At 36.9% G+C, this 17,949-nt stretch overlaps 1 protein-coding gene across 2 annotated transcripts; it reads left to right on the top strand.

Moving 5' to 3' along the window:
- Positions 1-218: 218 nt before the first annotated feature.
- LOC133139264 (cadherin-like protein 26) lies at positions 219-16,866 on the top strand. 2 transcript variants are annotated; one of them, XM_061258686.1, is made up of 17 exons: positions 219-317; positions 4,252-4,374; positions 5,331-5,480; positions 5,744-5,888; positions 7,066-7,229; positions 7,784-7,915; positions 8,799-8,981; positions 9,385-9,704; positions 10,347-10,489; positions 11,471-11,695; positions 12,423-12,644; positions 14,188-14,309; positions 14,503-14,595; positions 14,744-14,836; positions 15,864-15,905; positions 16,080-16,166; positions 16,311-16,866. In XM_061258686.1, the coding sequence occupies exons 1-17, from the start codon at positions 240-242 to the stop codon at positions 16,509-16,511; spliced, it is 2,523 nt and encodes an 840-aa protein (XP_061114670.1). In that variant the 5' UTR covers positions 219-239; the 3' UTR covers positions 16,512-16,866. The 2 variants fall into 2 exon arrangements, with proteins under 2 accessions (XP_061114670.1, XP_061114672.1); XM_061258688.1 differs by having other exon boundaries at positions 231-317; positions 4,255-4,374.
- Positions 16,867-17,949: the final 1,083 nt, after the last annotated feature.

Genomic DNA, 17,949 nt, shown 5'->3' with positions numbered 1-17,949 from the left:
TTCCTTCTTTTTAGCATTTGGAGTGTCTGTACACTTATAAGAGTGCACAATATCGTATGCTGTGTACAAATTTAAACTTCTCTCCTTGTGTGTGAATTGATGCTCATCATTGCTAGCAGTCAAAGCTCCTGCACCTGAGCTGATTGCATCACGGGACTGCCTTCCTGCTCATAAATAGTCACCCCCCTGCCACTCCACTACAGAGTAAGCATGCTCACTACACACTTCACTGCTCTCTGATGACTTGGATTACCTTTGTAAAAATGCCACCTGTTTGCACTATGAAGTCTGTCTCAATATTCCTTCTTGTCACTCTGGTAGGTACATTTATGATGACTGGTAATTATCAGGCTAATTATCCTTGAAAAAAGAAAATGCTTTTAGATATCCCAATTTAAGCAATGACAAATATATATGTCCATTTTTAAAGTTTCACCTGCATTGTGTGTACCTTTTATGTTATGTCATTTAGTGTTTTATTGTGTATCAGTATAGGTATTCAGACTGCTTTCTGTAGGTTGTCAATATCACTTCACAGATCCTCAAAACAACACAGTTCTGACCATAATAGTGGAAAGATTAAATTATGAATCAATATTTATTGTACTTGGATAGGTTGATAATTTTGTCCAAGGAATAAGATATTCTTTTCTGAGATTTACACTTACTCAGTTGTTTCTGGATGAAACTATTTTATTAGGATGCATGCAGTGTGTCTTAAATCCTTACATATCATGTTCATGTGTAGCCACAGACTGCCAAGCTTAACACTATATTTTCAGTTCCATTACCATAGAGTATATAGTACTACAAAGCATATTGATGGTTATACATAGACTGCTGGTACTTTCAACATGTGGCGCTGACTCATTTCAGAGCATGTAGCCACACACCTGGGTTGTTTTGATGGTTTGACAACATAATGTGTGTTCCCCACAGTCTAGCAAAATAAAATAACATGTAATGCTGTTTAAAGAACAACAGACAAGCTTCTAAGCCACAACTGTGTTGAGCAGTACATAGGATTCTGATTCCATGAATTGGCACAGCACACAAAAACAGGATTTGATTTTAGATCATAACTTTCAAAGGCTGGGTGTAATGTTTGCATTACCTACAGTGGGCTCCAGAATGTAGGAGAGAGACATATAATATAATAATCAACATGGATAATATTTTATGTTCAAACATACAGAAAAACAATATACTTTTATTTCAATACAATCTTGTGTTTCAGTGTTTGTTTTTTTGTAATTTTTTTGCTGAAAACAATGATTGTAAATAAAATCAAACAAAGTAAAAATTTAGATTAGTTTCAATTTAATTCATTTTCCATTCAATTCAAGTTGCTTTATTGGCATGACAGAATTACAGACCATTACAGTTTATATTGCCAAAGCATATATATATTGAAAAATACTTTTATAAATGTTTATAAACTTTGACAAAATGATTATAAACAAATTAACACAAACCTTACCTTAAAATAAGAACTTATTTGTGTAAGCATTTTGATTTAGTTGATCTCAGTCTAAAGGAACTATATTGTGTCATTCCATCACTTCCTGTTCAATAGAGTATAAAAATGAGGTGACAAGCATGCAAAATCCCTTTGTCAACCATCAGCATGGGAAAAGCCTAAGAACTGTCAATTCAGAACACACAGATGACCATCACAAGTCAGGTAATGGGTACAAAAACATCCAAAGACGGTTAAACATACCACATAGCACTGCAATAATGCAAATGCGTAAAAAATATGGAATGTTTGCAAACTTGGGAGGGGGATGCATATTATCTCTACTGACAGGAAAGACCATGATGAGAGAAGCCATAAGTAACCCAAGGACCGCAGTTTAAGAATTGCAGAGATTAGTTGTGTCTTTGGGTCAATAAGTCTAAAAAAACATGTGGCACCTCCATACCACCATCTCTTTGGAATTGTGGCATAAAGACAGCTCTTTCTGGGCACAATAAACAAAAACAAAGCATCTTGAGTCTGCAAAACCTCATTAGAATTATGACTGCAAGGGAGTGCTATGGCCAGTAAAGTGTTGGGCATCGACATGTTTGCAGCAAAATGGAATGTATACTAGGAGAAGCACTTCATACTTTCATTGATGTTTTGGAGATGTTTTGCTGCCAGTGGTCCAGGGGTACCATTTAAGGTCAATGACACAATTAATTCGACAAAGTACCAGAAAATATTGGTAGAAAATCTGGTTTCCTCTACTAGGAAGGACAACAACTCCAAACATAGGTCTAAATCCACACAGAAATGGTTAAATAAATATAAAAACCATGTCCTGCAATGGCCATCTCCGTATCCAGACTTAAATCCCATGAAGAACGTATGGTCTGAACTAAAATTAATAATTTAATAGGCCATAAGGCCTAAAGCTTTTATTGCAGACATTTTCATACATTTGGTAGTTAATATTATGAAGGCAGTAGTTTTAGCAGTCTCTGATATCTGAAATGTCTGAAACAGTATTCAAAGAATGTTTGAAACAAATTTAATTAAAATAATTTCATTAAAATTATGACATTAAGAAAGACTTTTACCTGTAACAGCCCTGTCATATAGCAGTTGGAAATGGATTTTCCAACTGTCAGTACTGCCAAAGCCTTTTTTCATGCCATCATTTTATTTAAATGTTTAATTTGCATAAAAGTAAAATACAACTAGAACCTGGAACGACACATTATCTCACATGTATTATTGTGAGAAACCATTTTTGCAAATTATATTCATTCAACTTATTTTCATTATTATTCTTTCATTCCTATTCTCAAGCATATATTTTTCCTGAGATTTGAAACTCATAGTGAATTGAAAATTTACAAAATAGTCAGAAATGGGGTTGTATATGTTTATAAGCTTGTTTATATGTTTTTTCATTCTTTATAGTTGTATGGTCTCTTTAATAGTAACTAAAAAACTGTATTATCTATGCAGATGTTTACTACAAATCATGAAAAATGATAAAAATGTCCAATTCATTATTTCAGAGGACTGGTGTTATCCAATTGACAACTCACAACGTCTGATCTATGGCACAGCCCCTGAGGCCATAATCTGGAGATATTATCATTTAAACTAGCTCTAGCCTTAGATGTGCTATAGTTTGCATGGGGGGCGCTGAGACTAGAAATGAGAATAAATTAATAAGGGGAACATTTTCACTTGAGAGGGGTTTCCTGTTTTAGCAAGGTGAACTGCATGGCAATAATGAAAAGTATGTAAATGACTCAGGTTTATCAGCATTATAATAGTTTGAAAAAGTATTTGGCTTCATTATAGTGTGAACAGAAGGCTGTGAAAGTTTGGATTGTGACATACCATAGCTGTCCAAGTTGGGTAGAAAATTGGGGAAAAACATTAAGAACGTTTTTCTCTATGTATGTTGTTTAAATACTGTTTCATAGTATGTAATCAAACTGCAGAACAAACTGGGAACAGTTTCTTTTAAAATAAAGAACATATCCAATTCTATTCAAATATGAGGAGGACAATGGACTTCCTTACAAAATCAGTACAGATTACTCATGATAACGTAAAATGACTTGTCTAAAGTCATAACCTCCTCGTCTCACTTAACTAGCTACCTGCAAGTGACATCAGGTTTAAAACATTGGTATTAGTCTACAGGACAGCGAATGGAACAGCTCTACCATACATCAACTGCCGGCGATAACGACTGGCAATCCCTGTATGGCCACTTCTCCCAATCCTGACACCTGTCTGTACAGACCCCCCATACAGTGTTCAGGACAGCAAAACCATTGGGTATCTACCAATGCAGACTGAAATCTCATCACTTCAGTATATATTGGCTCCATTCACATCCCCATCCCCATACACTCTCAGGAATAAAGGTACCAAAAGCCCTGAAAAAGGTACAAATGCTTGTCGCTGTGGCAGTACCCTATACCCATAAAATTGTATCCCTAGGCAGCAATATATAATTAATTAATATATTTATATATTTTGCTTGGAAAATGTACCCAACGAGAGAATTATTGTACTTTCAGGTTACATTTGGGAAATTTGATCCTTGAAGAACAAACCTGTACCTCCACTGTCACTTTATCTCTGAGGGTGTACCACTCCCGCCCTTTGTCCTAAATGAGGTTATGTTTTATGGTTTTAGACTCATGATTTTCTTAATTGTGGGTGAGGATGTTTTCTAAATGAATATGATGTAAATTAAAGTTAAATGTTAATTTGTACATTGCCAATTCTACCAGCAGCAGGGAATTATTGGCATCACTTCGGCAGAGGAACGTATCCGTGAGAAGAGAGCCTGGATTATAGATTCATTCTTCATTGAGGAAGAAAACCCTGGCCCTTTCCCATATAAGCTTGGGAATGTAAGTACTGTATACAACCAATGCTATGCAAATATTCGTTAATTTGATCGTGCAGAGGGGTCTCAAACTGCATCATGGAGGACCATAGTCTCTGCTATTTTTATGATGTCCTTATTTAGTCAGCAGCCATTTTAGGCTGCTGACTAAAACAATGTGTAAAGGATCTTTAGCCCATCAGAGACATAAATTAATCACAGGGACACAGCAGCCCTCCAGCAGTCGAGTTTGAGATTCCTGCTGTAGAACATTCACTATAGAATTTAAAGTATGTTGAAATACACTCACTCAGCACTTCATTAGGTAGACCTGTACACCAGCTTATTAATGCAAATATTTAATCAGTCAGACATGTGGCAGGAACTACATGCATAAAAGCATGCAGCCATGCTCAAGAGGTTCACCTGTTTTTCAGACCAAATCTGAGAATGGAAAAAAAAAAAAGTGATACAAGTTGCTTTGACTGACCGTGGAATGATTGTCGGTGCCAGATTTGAATATCTCAGAAACTGCTGACCTCCTGGGATTTTCACATACAACAGTCTCTAGACTTTGCAGAGAATGGTGTGAAAAACAAAAAACATCCAGTGAGCAGCAGTTCTGCAGGCAAAAATTCCTTAATGAGAGAGGTCAGTGGAGAAGAGCCAGTCTGATCAAAGCTGACAGGAAGGTGACAGTAACTCAAATAACCACACATTACATCAGTGGTATGCAGAAGAGCATCTCTGAACACACAACATGTCAAACCTATTAAGTCTATACGCTTCGGACTTATTTAAAAAAATAAGTTGAATAAATAAATACCCAATAAAGTGCTTGTTGAGTGTATATGACTATTGTACTGTATGTCAACTCAAAACACACATTCTACACCTTAATAAAACAAATAAAACATAAAACAAACACATATGACAATCTGTTTCTTGACCAGATTTTCATTTTTACAAACTCTATTGCAGGTACAGGTTGAGCGGGATTACAAAGTTGGATTTTCACTGCATGGAAAGGGGGTGGATGAGGAACCTAAGGGCATCCTTTCCATCGATAAAGATACTGGAGTCATTTCTGTTCATGGAAAGGTTGACTATGAGCAGCATAAGAAACTGAAGGTAAGCAAAATCTAAACAGTCTTATAAAATTCTTTCAGCAAATTATTTATTCTATATATATGGTTGTGTATATAAATAGGTCAATTGTTTTATACACAACTGCTAAGAAATCTAAGAACACAATGCTATTTATTATGCTAAGTGAGAACTCAAATAAAAATCAATGAATGAATATATACTGTATAATATGTTTATATTGTCTCCTATTAAATCAGTAAAGCATACATTGTACCTTCGCTAATATAAGGTTATATGTTTTGCAGCTTGTTTTTGAAGCCAAAAATATGTCCACAATGACGCTAGACACTATGCTCGGTGTTGAAGTAACCATAACTGATATAAATGACCATGCTCCAGTATTCCAACAAGATCTGTATGAAACTTCTCTTGATGAGTCTACATTACAAGGTAATAATGGTCAGGTTTTTTCTTATTTTTAAAGAGTCAGCCATTAGCTATTTCCAAAAAACAAAGAAGTATACACTCACTGAGCACTTTATTAGGAATAATAAATAAAATAAAAATAAATAAATAAAAATAAAAAACATCCAATAAGTGCCAGCTCTGCGGATGGAAAAACCTTGTTAATGAGAGACGTAAAATGAGAATAGCCAGACTGGTTCAAGCTGACAGAAAGGCTACAGTAACTCAAATAACCACTCTCAGAATGCACAACACGTTGAACCTTGAGGCAGATGGGAGAAGCAGAAGAACACGTCAGTTTCGACTTCTGTCAGCCAAGAACAGAAACATGAGGCAACAGTGGGCACAGGCTCACCAAAACTGGACAATTCAAGACTGGAAAAATTTAGTCTGGTCTGTTGAATCTTGATTTCTGCTGAGGCATACAGATGGTAGGGTCAGAATTTGGCACCAACAGCATGAATCCTGGGACTCAACCTGCCTTGTCTCAACAGTCCAGTCTGGTGGCAGTGGTATAATGGTGTGGGGAATGTTTTCTTTGGCACACTTTGGGCCCTACACGGCCTATTTGTGTATTGTTGCTGACCATGTACATCTTTTCATGGTCACAATGTACCCATCTTCTAATGGCTACTTCCAGCATGATAATGCGCCATGTCACAAAGCAAAAGTCATCTCAAACTGGTTTCATGAACATGACAATTCCTCGGATCTGAATCCAATCAAACACCTTTGGGATGTGGTAGAACGGGAGATTCGGAGCATAAATGTGCAGCTGACAAATCTGCAGAAATTGTTTGATGCAATCATGCCAACATGGCAAATCTCAAAGGAATGTTTTTAACATCTTGTGGAATCCATGCCACAAAGAATTGACATTGTTTTGCGAGCAAAGGGAGTCCCTCCCCAGTATTGGTAATAAAGATCCTAATAAAGAGTTAAGTGAGTATATATTACTTTGGGCTGAGCTTCCTTATCACAATATCTTTCATTAGCATTTGTGTAGGAATTTTCATCAGAGAGTTGATCTTTGAATCCTGTATAAATAGGCATGCTATATTTATCCATGCAGGGGAAAAAAACAGCATGCTGCCATATACTTGAGACACACAATTTGTTTTTAATGTTTCAAAAAACTATTTTCCTTCATCTCTTCCAACAGGAAAAAATGTATTTGTAGTTTTTGCCACAGATGATGATGCAAAAAACAGTCCAAATTCGACCTTTGATTATAATATTGTATCCGTGAACCCCCAAACACCTAATGTGGAGTTCTATATAAAAAAAAATGGAGTAATATCGTTCAAAGGATGTGTGGACTATGAGGTGAGGAATCTCATATAATCTTCCATGACAAACAACATGATCATCGTGACCATTCATTGAAGGATGTATTATAATTATCAGCAATTTAGCAATTCTCCAAATAAAATACCTAAAATGTGTAAAAATGTACATCAGGAAATGACATCAGTGGCATTTATAAAATGTACTTTTTAAAAGGAGAAGTTTATATTGACTCTGTAATTATGAAGACATTGGTATTTAATGTAAAGCCCCTTACATTCCTGGCTCCCAATGTGTACAAATGGTTAGGCAGTGAGCGTGACATGGTTTATATTTCATACAAACAATTACTTTGAAACACAATGCATAGGAATGTACAGTGAAACATCGCATTGACTGGAAGGGGTCATTCAACCTTTGTATCTTAGTTTGTAATTTGTCTATGTCTAAAAAACATATTTTGTTTGAGGTGACATTAAAGTAATACAATCCTGACAAAAATAAGAAAAAACAAACAATAATTCATTAAATTATGGTGAATGCCGAGGAATGAAACTTCATTGTGATGGACTGGATCTGTGATTTCAATTCAGAAAGCAACCAAATACACTATCCTGGTGGAAGCCAAGGACCATGGTGATATGATAAGGCTTTCAAGCACTTGCACTGTCATGGTTGACATCATAGACAAAAACAACCACCTTCCCACCATCATCGGTCGCACAGTAAGTAGACCTTTCTATGGCAGGGAATATATTCTTGCATTCTGTTCATATAAGTTACATTTTCTATCCAATATGAAAAATATAGATTTTATGCCTTGAAGGCATTGCCCTGAGAATATTTGTTGGACAGCTTACCAAGCCAACAAATGAAAGTTGATAGATTGTATATTGAGGGGAAAATATGCACTGCATTAGAAAGCCATATTTCAGGCCACAGGAAGTAAGTAACTTAACCTGTAAAATGCAGCAGACAGTTGCATGTATTTAATGTAATAAGGGACGATCTGTGAAATAAACTTAGTAGTCTTTGGTTCTTTCTCATGGTATAATATGGTTACCCTACACATCGTGTGATGCAGGGCAGACTTAACCTGGGGACAGAATGGCTTAAAAAAGACAGTATTCATGAGTGCTAAAGAGCCTGAGTTATAGTGCATCTGTGAATACTGTAGTTTTTTCTCAGTGCTCCACTAGTTTAACTAAATTTGCATTTGCAAATATTGTATGTCTAGGGTAGAGACGACAGTGAAGGGAAATTTGGCATTAAAGTTATTAGTTAAAACAATCAGCTTTCAGCACTTTTTAATTCATGTTAACAACTACATTAGTTAATGTCCATTCATATTCCCTTAATGTAGAGTGTGAACAATGCTGTTATCATCATTCCTCATGCCATGCATAGCTTCAGAAGAAATCTTTGTGGTTATATTTTTTAGGGAGCTAATAAAATGTCATTAAAATAACAAATAGTAATGGTAAAAAAAAACACATACTTAGGGACTCTGTGTAGTATTCCCTTTTTTACAGTAGTAATTGCTCTCCCCCAAAGGAAGGTGATGGTATTACAGGGGCAATTCAGTAGCTGTGTTGATTTGTGTTTCAGGGAACAGGTAGAGTGCATGAGAGAGAATCTGGGAAGGAAGTTCTCCGATTACAAGTAGAAGATAAAGATGCAAAAAATACCCCAGCCTGGAGAGCAAAATACAAAATACATGGAGACAAGGGAAACCACTTCATGATAGAAACAGACCCAAAGACAAATGAGGGAATCTTAACCGTGCAAAAGGTAACTAAATGGTGTATTTCTTCATTCCCCAAATTCCTAATGTCTTCTTGATAAATAGTGGAATCCACCTCAAGGGCTTTACACATATGGTATTTCATTTGATCCTTTATGCCATCAAACTACTTTTTTTATGCAAATGTGTGTACGTTGTCTGCTATACAATAGAAGAAAAGGCACGTGAATAAACTAGACCCCTCACCCTGTGTCTTATAGAGAGTTCTTCTCAATCAAAAGATGAGCTGTTGTCTAGCAGTAAAACATGTTGCTGATTCACAAAAAACTGTTTAGAGGAGTTACTTGTTCTTGGTGCACATGTGTGTTATGGGCGTCTGCACATGCAGCAATGTCAATGCACTGTGCAGAGCATGTTGGTCATAATTGCCTATTCTTGATATGACCTCAGCCCCTAGACTTTGAGGAAGGGCCAGAGAGGAACCTTTCCATCAGCCTGGAGAATGAAGAACCATACTTCTCCTGTGAGGTAAAGAGGAAGACCCAGACGGGGCTCTGGCAGGTGATCACTGCTGATAGAACAACTGGCACTGGCCGGCTTCCTGAGCCTGTTATGGAGGACGTCACCATCATTGTGGAGGACATGAATGATCCCCCAGTGTTCAAACATGATGTGAAGAATGTCATGGTGCAGGAGGATGTGAAAGTTGGATACCCACTCGAACAATTCACTGCTGTGGACACGGACCGCAGATTCAACAACGCATTTGAGTAAGACTGTGAATATTGATGGCTTCTATGGTGTATCTCACATTCCATAGAGATATATGAATGTATGTGCATTTTATATCATTATTATGGTGGTATCACCTAATATTAACATATTCATTGCACCAATTCATCAAACATCTCATTTTAGGAAAAAATGAATGGGTATTTTCAATGTGACGTGTTAACATCTTAACGGGTAGTGTGACTAGTTTGAAGTACTTTCACCTACAAGTATCCCATTCGTACAGTAGCTACCATTTGTAGCCAGCTAAAGGGAAATGCTATTGGTAAAACGTCCAACAACCCATCTGACTTTGCTAGTCACCCAGCACATAAAATTAAACAAACAGGTCTAGCCAACAGCACTGTGTTTATAGCAAGGAAAAGCACACATGGTATTTCTACATTTTTAAACACATTTTTTATTCTTTATTCTTTATTCTTTATATGCTAATATAGCAGCAGTCATACACATAATGTAGCTTTGATGGGAGACAGGGACCCCCAGCATTTTATTATAAATTAGACTAGCTAGTATGTTTGTTGTGATGCTAGCTGGTCCAGCAGAGTGTCCTGCCAAATGCTGAAATTAAACCTATGCTGTACCTAATTTACGCGTTTTCACACTCTTCTCTCAAATAGATACAGAAAAGGAGATGACCCAGATGATTGGGTGACTGTGAACTCTAAAACTGGTGAAATATCAACAGCAAAGTTACTGGATAGAGAATCACCCTATGTGGTGAACAATACTTACACTGTTACCTTGTTTGCAATTTCTCACGGTAAGTTAAATTACCTAATATGTTATTCATTTTGCATAGGATATTATTATTACAAGTGCAGTTTCCTGAATAGTCAAATAGTGTGACTAGTGTTAGGGAAATTGTCCTTTTTAGATGAACATCATGTAATGAAACTGATCCACAGCAAAACAACAATATACTTGAGTTTAACTTTTTTATTTACTTGTAGACATAACAGAAAGTGAGAGAGCTTACTGGCTCTCTGATTTGAATCAAATATAGTAAGACTCTTATGCATACTTTTCCACAAGGGCAGAGACAAAAACAAGGAAGACATGATGCTGACAACCTAGGATTATTATTATTTAGTCTGCAGATAAATTCCAACCTTGCCCTTGCTGTAAGACCAGAATCGCTACCCCCTTCTAGGAGAAGCAGAGCCATTAATCTCACAGGCTGTCTGACTGTTAGAGAGTGAGACAGAGGAAGATTCTTAGAGCATATTTCCTAAGCACTTAATTCAGCATACCTGGTCTAATTTGTAATAAAGATTATAATAAAAGGTTATTTTGAATCACGTTATTGTCTCTATATTAGCACACATGGTCAATTAATAATCAATTAAGAAAATTACCCTTACACTAGGTAAATAGTGTGACATTTTTTACTGTGATACTTTTTAATCTGAAAGTAGTCTATTACTTAATACATTACTTTATTTAACAAAATGCAAGAAAATTATGGTAAGATTTTATGGAAAATGAATGCGTGGAAGTCTCAAATTCATATAATTTTAAATCTAAAATATGTATATAATATATTTAGATTTAATTGTATATATTTAAATATATATATATATATATATATATATAATACTTAAGCACAGTGCTGTATTTGTACAATATAATACAGACCTCCATTAGGATAGGATTTTCAGTTTAGAATTCCCATGTGAATGCAACAGAAGCAGAAAAGACTACACTGCACTGAGACGACTGCTCTTTTCTAACTGGACGGCAGGTGAGCCTACGATGACCGCGACTGCAACGCTCACCATCCACGTGGAGGACGTGAATGACAACCTGCCCCTCTTGCAGCTCCAAATGATGGACATGTGCCTGTCTGAGGGGGCCACACTGGCCAGTCTCACCGCCACTGATCTGGATGAGTCCCCGTTCAGCGGACCCTTCCGCTTTGAGCTGCTGGGGAACGTCAAGAACCATTGGCGCCTGGACCCAAATTATGGTAAAGGAAATTGGCTTTGTTGCCCCACATATGGTCACAATGAGCTTGGGGTTAGAGGTGTGTTACAGTGGACTGGAGCTTAGACAAACAACATTCCACGAATAAGCTTTAACCATTACCTTTGACTTTCTGTGGTTTCCCATCACCTCTGAAAATCCCTTGAGAATGTTCATAATGTAGCAAGTCAAAATCATGGAGAGCAATCAAATAGTCTACCATCCTTGAACAGCAATGGAAAAATTGCCTTAATATGTCCAAAATAGAATTTTACATTCTTATCGTGCACTGATGGGAATTTGTTCATTGCTCATTAATTCAATAATTTATCTGAAAATCGCAAAATGTGTGTTCCCCTGTATTTTCCATAACTTCCAATAGTTTCATAACTTTAATATCTAAAAATATTTTTTCAGATGAATTGAACTGCCGTAAAAGCATAATTATTACTGCATGAGTCCTTAAATAACATTGCAAAGTCATCAAATCACCAAATGATAATGATGAGTGGGAACACTGAATGGTAAAAAATTATTTAGAAAATAGAAAGAAAGAAAGAAAATTTAGCCAAGAATAAATTTATATATGAGAATGGTAAAAAGTTATCCCTAGAAAATTTAGCCAAGAACAAGTTTGTATATGAAGGTATTTTCCTATAAAAATATTTTCCTGCTACATTATATTGTTATTCTGCATTGTTTTGAAATGGTCTATTTCTCTTTGTCTAAAGGAACCACTGTAAACCTAGTGAAAGAAGATATGGTTTATGCTGGAGAACACAGGCTGATGCTGAAGATTTATGACACGCAGGGAGCGTTCTCCATACAGAACCTGACAGTCACTGTGTGTGAATGTTCTGTGGAGCCCAACTGTCGCGTGCGTAGCTCCGCCCGCATCCAACTGGGTGAGAGTGGCATCGGGCTAATGTTCGCCGCTCTGCTGTTGTTATTGGGTACGAGCCTCGATGGAATCACTAACACTCTTCAGTTTATAAGAGACTGCACACACGCATGACCCACAGGCCTATTTTAACCTGCCAACCAGCATCCTGACTTTCTTTGTTAAATGTCCATTCGCCTTCCTTGAAGGATTAAGGCATTCTCAAGGGTATCCTAGCCAATATCCTAATCTGGCTCTCTCAGTATAGCTAAACAGGCATTCAACGTTTTTTAAATAAATCAAAATCTACCCACCAAAAGCTAAAAAAAAAAACCCAGTTATTCACAGTGTTCATACCATTAAATGAGTCTAACATACAAAACATTTACAAGACCAAGTTTTGTGTGTGTGTGTGTGTGTGTGTGTGTGTGTGTGTGTGTATGTGTGTGTATTTCCAGACACTCATCTTGTACATCAGTAGTCCCAATCTAGGGGTCCCCCGTGTATGGTGGTTTTCATTCCAAGCACAATTGCAATCCCAGAACATTAACAAGCTTTAAACTTTAAATTGCTTAAACTTGATTAGTTACCCTTGCCAGGTTGTGTCAGCAGTAGCTATATGCATGCCAACATGAATGAATCACCTGGCAGACAGAAAACAAAGCAAATTAAAACAAATGATAACAAGGCGAACAAGCTAAAATACATTTTAGGAAATAATTGAAATAAATGAAACACATGTGTTCAGCATCTTAATTAGAAGCCTATTGATTATGCTCAAACTATCATTTGATCCAAAAAAGTTTTTTGTTTATAATATAGTACAATAAGCACAATACAAACATGGGAGTTTTATTCTTGGTGGCATACATAGCTATGTCTGAAAAAATGTGGCTTAAATAAAAATCCCTCTGAACTCGAAAAGCATAGAATTAAGAAAAATTAACATTGGGATTGCAATTGTGGTTGGAAGAAAAAACAGCTCAGGCAGGCGCCAGAACAAGGTTTGGGAACCACTGTTGTATATTATTAATGCCATCTAGTGGTCAAAAGCATAAAGGAATCCTGAATCTTAATACACTCAGTGAGCACTTTATTACTACACTGTACACCAGCTTGTTAATGCAAATATATAATTAGCCAATCATGTGGCAGCAACTAAATGCATAAAAGCATGCAGACATGGTCAAGAGGTTCAGCCGTCAGAATGGGGAAGAAATGTGACCTAAGTGCTTTTCACGCACAACAGTCGCCAGGGTTTGCAAAGAATTGTATGAAAAACAAAAAACAATTAGTGAGCAGCAGTTTTGTGGGCAGAAACATGTTGTTAATGAGAGCGGTCAGAGGAGAAGGGCCATACAGACTCAAAGCTTACAGGAAGGAGACAGTGACGCAAGTAAGCACACATTACAACAGTGGTATGCAGAAGAGCATCTGTGAACACACAACACATCAAACCTCTATGTGGATAGGCTACAGCAGCAGAAGATAGTATATAGTGCTCACTGAGTGTATATCATAAGATATAATATATCATAACAATGTTGCTATAACTGATTTTATTTTATGAAAGACATAATATCTCTATTTTTTTCCTTATTCATGTCATTCTTAAGGTTTCTTGCTCTTGGTCTTCTTAATGTCCTGTCGAAGGAAAAAATCTGCCATCTACATTGACCATGGCTCTGGAGAGTACCTGATTGCATCCAATATTGAGATACCAGGGACTGACTGTAAGGTGAATATGTGATAATGGATTAATTAGGGGACTAACACTGTATGCACGTTTGTTCTACTGTATGTCTTTGTATGTACTGTATTGAGCTGAATAATTATTTTGAGGGTCAAATAACTTCTAAGGACCACTGTGGGCATGATTGAATATATGTGGATCATTTCACTTGAATTTATTTTGTTATTCACTTATGCAGGTTCCTTCAGGATTACTCCAAGTAGATGAGGATAGAATGGAGGCGAATCATATTATGAGCATGGAAGCTGAGCAAGTCCAGATGGCTCAGCAGGTTGGAGAACACTGTTGATACTCTGTTATAGTAGACTGTCACCTGTTTGCCTTACTTTTCTGTGAAAAAAAAGGTAAATGAGTGAGAAAAGTTAAATGTTTAATGGAGGTCTTAATTACCTGTGAATAATGTACCAACATTTTCACAGAACCAGCTACAATCAAGTTTTCCTGGCATGTCAAGTTTTTCTCAAAGTGCTCGGCCATCCCAGCCGTTCCAACGTGGAAATTTTATGTATAGGGTAAGAGCATGCACCTAAACTATTTGCCATTAATTATTTCCAGATATCATAGTGTACAGTACCATGAAAAGTATTTGCCTCCTTTCTGATTTCCTCTGTCATTGCATATTTGTCACATTGAATGGTTTCAGATCTTTTTTTCTGTTTTTTTTATTATTATTACTTTTTAATTTATTTAATCAAAAATGTTATCAAACACCCACATCCTGTGAAAACTGATTTGCCTCCCCAACTCAATATTGGCAAGTCGTCTGTGTATCCCATTTTTACCCTTCCTGGACCCTTCCTGGATGAGTTCTTTGCAGGCGGGCAAGATAATTTACTGTAGAGTGTTTTCATTTAGGGTTAGGGTTAGGGTTACGGTTCAGTAGTGGTTCAGTTGAGTCTCAGAGCCTTTGAAATGGCTTTGGAGTGGCCTAGACAAAGTTTTACTTGAATAGAAATGCAGTGGAAGGACATGAAACAAGCAGTTCATGCTCGAAAACCTACTAATTTATCTGAATGAAAACAATTCTGCAGTGGGCTAAAATCCCTCCACAGCATTGTATAAGCAATGTCACAAAAGGTGGTGCAACCAAATACTAAGTCTAAGGGGGCATTAACTTTTTCACAGGGGTTCTTTGGGTTTATTTTATTAAATTTTTAAAATGTCAAATGTCAAATGTCATTCAAAAAATGTGTTTTGTGTTTAGTCAATTCCCATTTGTCTTACAGTATGCATTATATTTTGTCTATAGATCTGAAACCAATCAGTGTTCCGAATAAGCAATAATAAATGAAACCAGGCAAATACTTTTTTCACAGCACTGTGTGTGATGGACTTAGTTTTGATTTAGTTGATGAAGATGTCTGCATGCTTTTATGCATTTAATAGCTGCCACATGATTGGCTGATTAAATATACTGGTGTACAGGTTTACCTAATAAAGCGCTCACTGAGTGTGTGTACACAAATTAAATTCTGGGTGAAAAATAAGGACACATATTAGTTGAATTCTGTGTGATACAGTTTGCTATTTGTTTTTTAGAGCTTGCCAATGCAGTCACAGAGCAGAAGCAGCCAGTATCAGGTAAACGGAAATGAACAGCCATACCTCTCTTTAGCAATATGAACTACTACTAATACTATTTCCTGAGTGTACGGTAGTGCACTGACTAAGTGAAGTACATATATGCTTATGTTCTTTTTAATATCTCTATTTTTTATTACATTTATATAAATGCATATTTTATATATTGCACAGGGATCGACCATCAACAGGTCATACTCAGTATCCAGAGGGGATAGTATCTTCATGCAACATGGAGCCCTGAACTCTTTGCTTGGACAGGTATAAAAACATTGGTTTATCCATCATCATTTATTCATAAAACATTTTTTTTTACTCTCAGGTACTCATGTACAATGCATTTCATTACAAAACAAAACATTCAAAGAATGATCAGCTTCTTGTTCTTATTGTGTTTTTCTACAGAGGATATTTTCAATCCAAGAACGCAGTCAGGAGCTGTTCCATTATGAGCCCTGCATCTACTCTTATGAGGAGGACTTTGTGACAGACCCTGAGCTGGATTCCATTTCCCTCCCTGAAAGTGACTTTGCACCAGACAAGCTGATGGATTTAGGACCCCAATTTCTGAATCTGGCCACTATCTGCAACCCCACCCCACCATAACAGCCCCACTGCAAGAAGAACATATGGATCAATTACAGCCAGCTTAGAGGACCTAATGAGGTTGTCCATAATGAGTAAAATCCATGGCGAACACTGTCCAAGCATGGAAAGGAAGCTTTAATTATGGATGCCATTGAACGAGGGTCGTAAGCAGAGCTATAGTCTGTTCTGCCAGAGGATGCTGGGTGGGGGGGCTGGGGCTCCAGCATGCACTGCCAGTGCACTATAGTGCTGAGGTCACTTCCTTTTCAATGCAGTCAATTCAGGCAAAAATAAATACAATTTGAACTCATACATTTTTTACTCTCTGTAGGACATTGTGGGCATTTTTAAAATAAATTTCAATTAAATCCTCAAATTGGAATGGAGCTGATGCGAATGAATGAGGCGAAATGGTGATTTACCCATTTATTAATGAATAAAATTGACAATCAAATTGTGGATTGGTTGTTGAAAGCCTATTGGCTGTTCATGCAGCACTATAATAAACATGTGGTCTCGTGTTACCATGTTGGGCAGCAGTGTAGTGTAAGGGTCTTGGGACAGTAAATCAGAGGTTACAGTGGTTGAAGTTGTTGTGCACTGCACTTGTACCCTTGAGCAAGAACCTCAACCTGAATTGTTTCAGTAAATATCCAATTGTTTAATTGTAATACATAAAGCAAACATAAGTTGTGTATAAATATAATGCATTGTACTGAATTTGGATGATGTATATACGTACATGGTGTGGGTATCATTTATAATAAAAGCCTGAAGAAAATCTGTATTCAAATTTCTGAAATATATTTCTATTCACACTCGGTGAGCACTTTATAAGGTTACAGCTTCTGCTGTTATAGCCCATCCAGTTCAAGGTTTGGCGTGTTCCGAGATGAGATTTCTGCATAGCACTGATGTAACGCATGGTTGTTTGAGTTACTGTCACCTTCCTGTCAGCTTGAACCACACTTGCCGTTCTCCTCTGACCTCTCCCATTAACAAAGCATTTTTGCCCAATGAACAGCCACTCACTGGATGTTTTTGTTTTTCACAACATTCTCTGCAAACTCTTTTGCAGAGATACAGTTGAATCCCAGGAGATCAGCTGTTCCCGAGATACCCGTCTGCCACAGACAAACAACTTCGATCACATTTCTTCCATTTTCTCCAAACATCCCCATTCTGATGTTTGGTGTGAACAACAACTGAACCCAATGACAATGAGTTGCTGCCACATGATTCAGAATCAAAACACCTGCTGTCACTCAAAACAGACTATAAGTCTTCATTGTTCTAAACCCAAGTCTTACTTCAAACACAGGAGGAAGATGTGTTTAAGAAGGAAATAATTTCAGCTTGTACCTAGGGCAGATCATTCTGATATATGCAACTGCCTCCACTTTGCAGTTAAACCAGTATGTCTTGTTTTTTGTGTTACAGCAGGTCCTCCAGGGAG

The sequence above is a fragment of the Conger conger genome, chromosome 10 (genome assembly GCF_963514075.1).
Source record: "Conger conger chromosome 10, fConCon1.1, whole genome shotgun sequence".
In the NCBI taxonomy this organism is placed as follows: domain Eukaryota; kingdom Metazoa; phylum Chordata; class Actinopteri; order Anguilliformes; family Congridae; genus Conger; species Conger conger.
This window is presented reverse-complemented; position numbering and strand designations above follow the sequence as displayed.

What these genes read in the sequence shown, in the direction of transcription:
- LOC133139264 (XM_061258686.1), top strand. Translation starts at nt 240, where the DNA reads ATGACTTGGATTACCTTTGTAAAAATGCCACCTGTTTGCACTATGAAG. An exon ending in GTGGAAATTTTATGTATAGG is followed by an intron (nt 14,837 to 15,863) that starts GTAAGAGCATGC and finishes TTTGTTTTTTAG; the next exon opens with AGCTTGCCAATGCAGTCACA. An exon ending in TGAACTCTTTGCTTGGACAG is followed by an intron (nt 16,167 to 16,310) that starts GTATAAAAACAT and finishes GTTTTTCTACAG; the next exon opens with AGGATATTTTCAATCCAAGA.